Here is an 11,243-nt window from a genome sequence, read left to right as displayed (position 1 = left end):
CTTGCCATCAAACGCATAATAGCATTGTAACCCCTCTGAAAGGAATTACGGGGGTGGTGATGTCGCCGACAGGGTCAAACCGTCAGAAGCGTCACACACCGCGTCATAAAAGCTGCATCTGCATTTTGCGCGCAGCGGTTGATCAACATTCGCATCACAAGTCTAGACCGCGGTTTTCGCGCTGTCTCGAGAAGATTTATTCGAAAACAATTTCGCATAAACTACAGACACACAACCATCCATAACATCAGGAACACTCGTGTAGGCATCCTTGGACGCGATTGTGGGCACGTTTACACGCTAAATACTTTACCTGTATTCATGGCGCGACATTACGCTATCATGCAGAACATTTAAGTATGTTATAAATCTGATTGATAAGCAAAAGAAAGGACAGTGAAATATTTGTCCCTAAATTGCACTTGGTGTTTATGCACTTCAGAGGTTCGAGGTTTTTTCTAATCCTTCGACTGTTAAGTCAACAGAAAAACCGGTAGTTTTTCGACTGTTCGATGTCACCAAAATGATCGATAATTTAATGTATTGACAAAGGGACAGGCAAGTCAAAATGTCGAAATTGAGTGTTTAAATTCATACATTATGAGTCGAGTCTTAGGTATGAACGTAACTCTCGTCTTGTTTGCGTAACGAATCTTAATCCGGAGTATTCGACTGTATGGAACTAAGTAAAAATAAAAAGGGAGGGAAATCAAGGATGGGAAAGGGTGGGACTAAACTTTGAAATAAATATGAACACGTATTTTGAGTGTTATCATCATCATGGTATTTGCAGACGTAATTTTAAGTACAAATTAACTGAGAGACTAGACTGAGAGACTATAATTAAAGCGACAAAACCTATTTACACATGATACCGAAATAGTCTTAAGGATATAATAAACTGATTTGAACTGAACTGGACTGAACTGAAGTGAACTAATATTGCACTGGAGAGAAGATATACACCACCTCATCCATCAACTTTACTTCACCTAAGTAAAGTTTAATCCACCATCCACAACATCTCTCCCTCCCCCGATGAAAGTGCACTTCTTTGCCTATATATCTCAACAAGCATTCGTTTTAGTTCTAGCGATGCATAACTATTTTCGTAATTTTAATTATTGGTTCGTTGCTCGTTAATACGCACATGCATGACCTACATTTAGGGGCACACTGGAAATTTATTTTCTTTTATGAAATGGGCTAGACTACTAGCGCTCTCTGTTGAGAATCGACACCAACAAGGCATTAACACCAATCACATTCGTACTTGGAGTATCTGTCCCAGTAGCATTGGCTGTTGCTTAGTTCAGAACTATTTCTTGTTAGCTTCTAACGCCATCATCACGCAACAACTTCTCCGAATATCAAGAATACCACGACCCGTACTCTTGTGGATTGATATCTGTTTTAAACAGTCGTTCGTGGTAGGCGGATATCGTGCAACTGCCTCGCTCTTTGATTGTAACTTAGTCTACTAAATTACTATCTATCTTATTACTGATACTATCACAGATGATCGATAAAGGTGTGTAAGATACACTACACAGATGATCGATAAAGGTGTGTAAGATACACTACACTCACATCGCATTATGGTGTGAAAGTGGAAACCGAGGTAAAAAGACCTTTACACACTTTACTCGGTCTTTACACATTATCGAACAGACGCAATCGACACGTTGGATGAATCTGACATCGGCTACGCGCTGTATTCTTCCTTGGGCTACGAGACACGAGGCCAATCGTTTGCCGTACTGCTGATGGCTTGTTCCACCATGGATCAGTAGTCTGTGAGGGTCATCGCCTAGCGGTATTTTCCGGTAGTACTTCCTCATATCATCCATGCAATCACGAAGTCATTTACCATAAAAACCAGTCTCCATCGCTGTATGTTGAGTCTTGGGGTAACTTGGATCACCTATAGACCAGGAAACAGTATCCTCCTCAGCTCAATTTAGCCATATCATCCATGCTTCTGCGGGGTTAGATGACATATTATCGTTCTGTACTTCGTGGCAGTATTCAGTTTGAGTAAGATATAGAGAGTCTATGTCATCCTTCAAGAAGCGTCGGATTCATACCTATGGCAGTGCGGTTTTGCTACATAATTGACAACAGAACCTGCTATAGATTTGTTGATGCTGAAGTTTACCCATAAGCAATTGACCAATACTTTCCACCCTAGAAATCTACGCTACGAAACTCACCCATCACACCTGACCTCTATCTGACTGCCACCGAAAACGGCATCTCCAAAGATCCATATATCTTTCAAGGAAGAGGATTGAAATATTGGACTCATACTTATGAATGATAATATTGGATTCGACATTAAAGAGAGAAAGATATCTCTATGTTTTTGGCGATAGAATGAATCCTCTAATAGGTTTTGTGATAGATTATTGATGGCTTGATCCAGGTTTAAGGGTATTTATTTGATCGGTGAAGATTATCCTGGAAAAGGTGAACAATTAAACGGTGAGCGTGTCCTCGATCGAAGAAACCCCTAGCCGTTCACAGCTTCAAAAGCACCATTAAATGAACCTGTTACATAAGGTGGTTTTGATATTTTCAGGATATTTTCAGTCCAATCGCTGTTTTTTTTTTTATTCATCAAGAACGGCCTGGCCATATTGCTTAAAACTAAATTACTAAGCTTAATACAATTGAAGATGGTTTGGAGACATTTCCTTCTCGAAACCGTAAAAGGGCACCTTATCTCCAATCAATTTTTAACCTTGGTAAAAAAAGGAATTTATATTGACCAATTTCAAATTTGTTTTTCGTACAGCCTAGATGCATTGTTTAAAATAAATGCATCATAGGGTTATAAGCACTCTAGTTTGGGGAACCATGTTGTTAAACCAAGAAGAAGCAGAACTGATGTTACTCAAATCGTTTAAAATTATTACGAGATAATACATGTTAATAGTTAGTCTTGACCTATTTCTTCTGGCTTTTTTGGGTTGATTTTTCTAGTGTCGCCAACGGACGGTACAACGGTACAATAAGAATAAGAAATGCTGACCGCGATCGGTCGCCAACGGAAAACAGAAGAATTGCTGGCCGCGATCGGTCGCCAACGGACAATCGAAGAACTTCTGACCACGATCGGTCAGCAATAATTAGATATAACACGCGAATAAGTTTCAATAAAGATTGTCATTTCACCATTAGAACGAGTTTGAGTATTATTGGTCTTCAGTCGACGTGACCTGTGGCTGTCTAAAGAAACGCGCCGCGAGGCTAGCTTCGCGCACGCGACATGGTGGCTCCAGAGAGGAACATCAAACTCTCACTCTTGATCGTTCTAAATCGCTTAATACAACACGTTTAGGTGAAGTGACCCACGGACGGGTCGAAAAGTTTGGCACGTTAGGTGTGATCGCCGGCCAATTTGTACGTGGCTCGGTACATTGATCATTTATCGACAGTTCGATAAATTAGACGCGCACAAGTGAAAAGTGCGATCTCAGCATCGCATTTTGCCGGCCAACTGAACCATCATCCATGGTTCGATAAGTTCAACGCACGACAGTGAAAAGTGCAATCTCAGCATCAACGCGCAACAGTGAAAAAGGCAAAAGCGGCATTAAGTACGTGGTTCGTTGCAACATAATACTAATCGATTCAATAAGTCTAACGCGCAACCTTAAAAAGTGCAACAGCTACATATACTGGTAAATAATCGGATGACATTAAATTAACCTTCCCGGGATATAATATAATCCGTGAAGATCGCGTTACTAGGGGTGGGAGGGTACTGATTGGTGTTCGGAAGAGTCACACTTTCACCAGAATACCCACCCCTAGACAAGAAATGATAGAAACTGTCGCAGTTAAGGCAAAACTGGGCGTTCTTCACGTGACAATTGCGCCTATTTATATCCCCCCGATAGCCAACAATGAAAAGGAAAAAATTGAAAAGTTCAAAGAGGATCTTGGAAATTTAGCAGTGGTCTTGCCTGGACCGCTTTTGATCCTGGGAGACTTTAACGCTCATGCAATCGACTGAGAAGGATGAAATTTGCACTCCTATCATCCGAGATTTCTGCGACAGATTTGGTTTTTCGATTCTCAACTCAGAAGAGGCAACTAGAATGCAGACACCTCAAAGTAGGGCGAGTGCACTGGACCTGTCTCTATATCCATCAGCAATGGCCCTGGATTTTAGTTGGAAGGTGATCCAGGACCCTATCGGCAGTGACCACTTGCCGATAGAAATTTCCTACATTAAGGGAGGATGTCCAGTAGAAGGAACTCCCGTTAAATGTGACTTAACGAGGAACATCGACTGGACGAGATACGGTGAATTAATAGCCGCTTCGCTTTCTCTTGACTTGGAAGATTTGTCTCCTGTCAAGGAGTACGAAAAACTTGTTTCAATTATAAAAAGTGCGCCCTTGAGGCCCAAACAAGGCGCTCCCACCAAGCAAGGACATTAAAAAATTTCCCACTCCTTGGTAAGACAAGGATTGCCAAGCGGCTTTCACCAAGAAGCGTGAGGCATTTAAAGCCTTCCGGGACACGGGCTCGAGGTCCTTATATGAAAAATATAAAGGACTGGAGAGAACGTGCAAAAACCTGTTGAAGGCGAAGAAAAAGGGTTATTGGCGTAGATACGTCAATAATCTAGACCCTACCACTTCACTGAATTCGCTTTGGAGAATGGCTAGAAGGATGCGAAACAGCAACAACATCAATGAGAGCGAAAGCTTTTCTGGCGAGTGGCTGTATGAATTTACCCACAAGCTTTATCCCGATTTCGTTCCTGCGCAAAGCTTTACACAACATGCGCCTGGTAGTGACCCTAGGATGGATTCACCGTTCACAATGGTAAAGCTTTCACTTACTCTCCTATCAAGCAAATGTTCCTCCCCAGGTCTGGATCAGATTGGTAGCAAATTGCTTCAAAATCTGCCCGACATAGGGAGGAAACGTCTGTTAAGCATCTTTAACAATATGTTGGAGGTCAACAGCGTCCCGCAAGAGTGGAGAGAAGTGAAAGTGGTCACTATCTTGAAGCCTGGCAAACCGCCATCAAGACACGACTCGTATCGGCCAATATCGTTACTGTCGTTTCTGAGGAAACTCCTTGAAAGAATGATTCTTTTCCGGTAAGAAGAATGGTTGGAATCGAACAACCTTCTCTCGAATACCCAGTTTGGTTTTCGTAAAGCCAGGGGTACTAATGACTGCTTAGCCCTTCTGGTAACAGAAATAGAGCTTACTCGTGCACGCAAGCAGAACATGGGATCTATTTTCCTGGATATACAGGGGGCATTTGACTCAGTATCACCATACAAGCTGAGTCAAAAATTAGAAAATGTGGGGCTGGGTCCAAAGTTGAACAACTTTCTGTTCAACCTTTTGTCGGAAAAAGCTATGAGTTTCAACAATGGTCATGTGCAACTAAAGCGGACCAGTTTCCATGGACTAGCACAAGGGTCCTGCTTGAGCCCCCTGCTATATAACTTCTATGTCAGTGAAATAGATTCTTGCCTAGCTCCGAACTGCAGCATTAGACAATTAGCAGACGACGGCGTCATATCTTTTGCAAGCAGGGACGCCGCCGAAATCCAACTGGCTTTACAAACCACTTTGGACAACCTTGCCGAGTGGTCTGAAAATCTTGGTATCAAGTTCTCTGCAACGAAAACTGAGATGGTAGTCTTTTCTCCTTTAGGAATGGTCCAGTACGGAGTCCTAATTTTTATTTATCCTTCCTTCCCGTTGCCTTCTTGAGTTAGAGCTGGAGCGGTCTTCCTTCTTTTCGTCTCGATTGTGCGTTGAGAGCGGTCTTCTTTCCTACTTCCTCGGTTGGTCCTCCAGGAGATGTGATCCTCGTCGCGGATGGAACGATACTGATCCTGGTTTGGATATGGCACCGTTTTTGTACTCTGGTGTCCGTATCCAGAACCTTCTGGCGCTTTGTATCCGCCTTCACGAGTCGGATTCCCGAATCTTCCGCGATCGTCTGGCCCGCCTCGCGTGGCGGGTTCCCGATCCTTCGAGAACTCGTATTTCTTGCGTTTCCCCATAGATGGCGTTCCGCGAGTGTTTGGGTCCTGGCTATTTCTCTGTAACGCGTTTCGAGCCTAGGACGCTCAGTTGCTACAGTACTCCCCTCCTAGACCGGTGTTATCGATAGCGAAGAGGAATTATGACTCTACGCTGTGATCTCGTAACGCCGGTCGATATGTTGTCGTCAGTCCGTTGTCGTAAGATCGGCGGAGGTGGGTTGCGGATGGCGGTTGGAACAGCTGTCTGCCGTGATGCTGGACTGGACGTCGGCTCCTGCGTTAGAGACGGCTGCTCGGTCGATGGTGTTATATCCGCTGATGGTGTTCGTTTCCGAGCCGACTCGGGTGGATCTTCGGCGATGTAAGCTGGCTTCAGGCGATCGATGGATACCCACGAGGTTTGTCCATTTACCAGAATCTGGAAGGACTTTGAACTTCGCTGTAGTATCCGGTATGGTCCCTGGTACGGTGTAGTCAGCGCTGGCCGGACGGTGTCGTTGCGCACAAACACGTGAGTGCATTTGTTAAGATCGGCGTGTACAAATGCGGTCCGATTGGTATGCCAAGCGGTTTTCGTTGGTCGAATGTTGCTCATCGCTTCCCGTAGTGTCTCAGCGAAGTCGCTTTGGTCGGGTGGTGGTGGCTTCTCAGCGACGAATTCGGCGGGGATGGTGAGTGTTGTCCCGTATACGAGTTCTGCCGGTGATGCTCCAATGTCTTCCTTGTAGGTGGTGCGTAGCCCTAGCAGAAACAGTGGTAGATGCTCACTCCATCGGGTCGTATCCTTGCAGCAGATGGCTGCTTTCAGAGTGCGATGCCATCTCTCGATCAGCCCGTTGGCCTGGGGATGATAGGCGGTCGTCCGGATATGTTTCACTCCGAGCACTCGTGTCAGTTCTTTGAACAAGGAAGATTCGAACTGCCTTCCTTGATCCGTAGTCACGTGAGAGGGAACTCCGAATCGGGCGATCCAGTGGAAGAGCAGTGCCGAAACGACAGTCGATGCAGTCATGTCCGGGATCGGTACTGCTTCCGGCCAACGGGAAAAGCGGTCGATGATGGTCAGGCAGTAACGGTTGCCGTTGCTGACCGGGAAGGGCCCGATGATGTCCACGTTGATGTGCGAGAACCTTGCGGCGGTTGTCGGATATGTTGCTAGAGGGCTCTTTGTATGACGTCCTACTTTAGCTCGTTGGCAAGCGATACAGCTTCTTACAAACTCCTGGGTCCCCCTTTTGATATTCATCCAAACGAATCGTTGCGTCATCAATTTGACTGTGGCTCGTGCTCCAGGATGGCTAAGGTTGTGGACGGCTTGTAGAAGCTGGTTCCAGGGATAGGTGTCTTCTGGAGGAATAAGTCGGAAGGTGTCTTCCCACTGAGGATATCCGATAGCTCAGGATCGCTGGTTTGCTCCTCAGCTAGTCGCTCGAAGTCGATGGTAGGAGTTGCGTGTACCGTTTCAATGCGTGAAAGGAGGTCGGCAGTTACGTTGTCCTCCCCTGCTACGTGCCGGATGTCGGTGGTAAATTGCCCGATGAAGTCCAGCTGTCGGGCACGTCGCGGTGATGCGCTGTCGTGTGTTTGCCGGAACGCGTACGTTAGAGGCTTGTGATCCGTGTAGATTTGGAATTCACGACCCTCCAACAGGTAGCGAAAATGTCGCACGGCGAGGTAAACAGCGGTCAACTCATGGTCGTAAGTCGAATACTTCAGCTGCGCTTTCTCGAATTTCTTTGAAAAAATCCTAGGGGCTGAAGTTGTCCGTCGACGTGTTGGTGTAGAACGGCTCCAGCGGCAAAGTCCGAGGCGTCGGTCCAAAGTGACAGCTCTGCGTTTGAGGCGGGATGTGCCAATAGCGTTGCTTTTTGCAGTTGTTCCTTGCAGCGGTCGAATGCTACGGTGGCTTCAGACGTCCATATCAGTGGTGTTTTGTCCTTCTTTTTGTTCCCCGGAATCATCTCCAACAGGATACCTTGCGTTTCCAGGGCGTGTGGTAGGAACCGGCGGTAATAGTTGATCATCGCAAGGAATTTTTTAAGCTCCATGACGGTGGTCGGTTTTTTCATCTCGCTTATTGCCTGCACTCGTTCAGGGAGAGGGCGTATCCCCTCTGCGTTGACCAGGTGCCCCAGGAAGGTGATTTCGCTACGCCCAAACTCACACTTGGCTGGGTTTATGGCCAGTTGATGTTGCTCGAGACGCTGGAATAGCAGACGTAGATGCTCGCGATGTTCCTCTTCCGAAGATGATGCGACTATCATGTCGTCGATGTATGGAAAGACGAAATCCAGGCCTCGCAAGACGTCATGTATAGCGGGCGCCAGCTTCCATCGGCTTTCTTCGTCATGTGTAGCGGGCTGGCCCAACTGCTATTTGATGGACGGCAAACTCCGAGTTGAACCAACGATTCAAATTCCGCACGGGCTGCAGCATACTTCTCCGGACACAATCTTTGGGGTCGTGCAAAGGTTGGTTGTCCGGTGGTTTCAATCCGATGTGTGACGTTAGTTCGCAGGAGCGTTCCGGGCGCGATCGTTGTGGTTAGTCCGGGGAACTCCTTCAGCAGGTCGGCGAACGGCGACGAACTATCGCAAACCTTAACGGTTGGTTCCTGTAGCTCGTGGTCCGTTTCCCCGGGTGTAGACAGCTTGGTGAGCGCATCCACTAGACACTTGCGGCGAAGGTCCACTAAGAGGTTGAAGTGCTGAAGGAAATCGGCCCCGATGATGGCTGAACCTACGTCCGCTATCACGAAACTCCACAGGAATGTGCGACGAAGTCCCAGATCCAGTGTGTATAGCGATTCTCCGTAAACCTCGATTGGTGTCCGATTGGCAGCAAATAGTTTCATCGATGAAGGTTTACACGGAAAAGAGCTGTGGTGGCGAGGAATTACCGAAACATCGGCGCCGGTATCGATGAGGAAGCGTTGTCTCGTTCGACGGTCCACTACCGTGAGGCGATGACTTGCGGATACTAAGGAGTGGACGTCCCACTCGGCCTTGTCGGTTTTTAGTCAGGATGAAGAAGGGGGCGGTTTTGCTCCATATCGACGGTCGTGGAAGGAGCAGGGAGCCTGGCAGCTGCGCGCCTTAGATCCATATGTCCGGTGGTAATAGCACCAGGTGGAGTTGGATCCCGGTGCTGGTGAGTTGACCCTGCTGTGTGGTCGAGACCGGGATCGCGGTCGAGAGTGTTCCCGATGGTTGATCTGTCGCAGCACTTCCTCCAACTGCTCGCTTAGCTGGTCCACCTTGCGAGAGAGTTGTTCAACCCTGTCGTTTGTCACCTCCGATACTTTTGGATAGGATCCGTTCCGACGGTAGAGGGCGAAGAAGTCCATCACGGCGTCAGCCACTTTCACCTTGTCGTCGACATCCTTCGCGGCGGCAAGAACAGCTGATTGTACATACGGCGGTAGCCGGCTGATCCACAAATCCACTAGTGCCAGGTCCGTTAGGGCTCCGTTTGCCGTTCGTCGCATCTCGGCCAACAGTTGCGAGGGACGGCGGTCGCCGAGGTGCATCTCCGACAGCAAACGATGTAGGCGGCTTCGCTGTGATTCCTCGAAGTGCTGAATTAAAGACCGCTTGGCAGCTTCGTAACGGTCGGTACTGGGGACATTTTCAAGAAAATGTCGCACTTCGGGAAGAATGCTGGTCGGGATTTGCGATTTTAGAATGTTGAACCGCTTGGCGTCACTGCGGGGGGGAATGTTTAACACCTCGAACCAATTCTCCCGGGCGAAGAAAAAGGTATGGATGTCTGCTGTACTTAACTCCGGTGGCTTGAGTCGCAAGGCGTTCATCGTCAGCACCTCTGGATCCTGCACTCTGGTTGCGGGGTCGTGTGCACCAGGTATGTTGATCATCACCGGCGGTGCGATGAATCCGGCATCGGGGCTGGTAACGGTTGAGGAACTACCGTTTCCGGTTACACCGTCTTGTGGACTATGTAACGTGGTGGGCATGGTTCCTCCTGGTTGATACGGATGATCCCCGGGTAGTCGCTGACTGGAGGCGGTGAAGAGAACGCAAGAGGTGGATGTTTACGTATCCCAACGCGCTGCGACGAAAAGAACTGCGAGGTAGGATCGACAAATCGATGCGGTGTCCTCGGTGTGGGACGAAATCCGGCAGTAAGGAGCGGTGTGTCTGGACGGCCGCCGTAGGGTTGACGGGTAGGGTCCGGAGCGTCACTCTATAGCGCAGCGTGCACGGGCTGGAATAAGAATCGTCAGCGCAGCGTGCAAGAGCTGGAGCGACACTCGCAACACAGTGTGAGTGGCCGGGGCGGTACGCTACAGTGTAGGTACGGAGAGGAACCGGGTGGTTCTTGGCTGCTGCTGTTGATCCTCAGGGTTGGAAGAGCGGTTCCCAACAAGGTTCTGGCGAAGACGTGTGGTGGAAGGAATCACGTCGGGGTCACCAGTTTTAGGAATGGCCCAGTACGGAGTCCTAATTTTTATTTATCCTTCCTTCCCGTTGCCTTCTTGAGTTAGAGCTGGAGCGGTCTTCCTTCTTTTCGTCTCGATTGTGCGTTGAGAGCGGTCTTCTTTCCTACTTCCTCGGTTGGTCCTCCAGGAGATGTGATCCTCGTCGCGGATGGAACGATACTGATCCTGGTTTGGATATGGCACCGTTTTTATACTCTGGTGTCCGTATCCAGAACCTTCTGGCGCTTTGTATTCGCCTTCTCGTGTCGGATTCCCGAATCTTCCACGATCGTCTGGCCCGCCTCGCGTGGCGGGTTCCCGATCCTTCGAGAACTCGTATTTCTTGCGTTTCCCCATAGATGGCGTTCCGCGAGTGTTTGGGTCCTGGCTATTTCTCTGTAACGCGTTTCGAGCCTAGGACGCTCAGTCGCTACACTCCTTTTAGCGACACGACGAAAAACAGGGAGAAAAGACTATTTGACCCAAAAATTGATGTCTTTTTGTACGGTGAAAAGATATCAACTACCGACAATTTTCAGTCTGCCTCCAGCTTCCGTAGCGATTAGACGTGTTTCGTTTCGAAGCGTCCTGAAGATCATTGCGTACGGCAGATAGTTGGCATTGTTCTCGTGTGCGATTGCGGAATCAACGTGATTACCCGCATCGCACTAATCGGTGTCTCCGTCTTTCTCCGGCATTCGCTCGAAGTTAGTGTTTATCGATCGAGTGGCGCCTAGCCCCGATCAACGTGTGTTTTTAGTGTTGTGAGTGTGTGT

At 47.9% G+C, this 11,243-nt stretch overlaps 2 protein-coding genes across 2 annotated transcripts; both read right to left on the bottom strand.

Moving 5' to 3' along the window:
* Positions 1-6,147: 6,147 nt before the first annotated feature.
* On the bottom strand, positions 6,148-7,041 carry LOC118503838. Its single transcript, XM_036037584.1, has one exon. It carries the CDS (start codon positions 7,039-7,041, stop codon positions 6,148-6,150), a length of 894 nt encoding a protein of 297 aa, XP_035893477.1.
* Positions 7,042-8,289: 1,248 nt separating this feature from the next.
* LOC118503760 lies at positions 8,290-8,883 on the bottom strand. The gene has a single exon (XM_036037462.1). It carries the CDS (start codon positions 8,881-8,883, stop codon positions 8,290-8,292), a length of 594 nt encoding a protein of 197 aa, XP_035893355.1.
* Between the last annotated feature and the right edge of the window lie 2,360 nt (positions 8,884-11,243).

The sequence above is a fragment of the Anopheles stephensi genome, chromosome X (assembly GCF_013141755.1).
Source record: "Anopheles stephensi strain Indian chromosome X, UCI_ANSTEP_V1.0, whole genome shotgun sequence".
NCBI lineage: Eukaryota > Metazoa > Arthropoda > Insecta > Diptera > Culicidae > Anopheles > Anopheles stephensi.
Note: the sequence above shows the minus strand (reverse complement) of the source record. Positions and strands in the feature narration are given on the sequence as shown.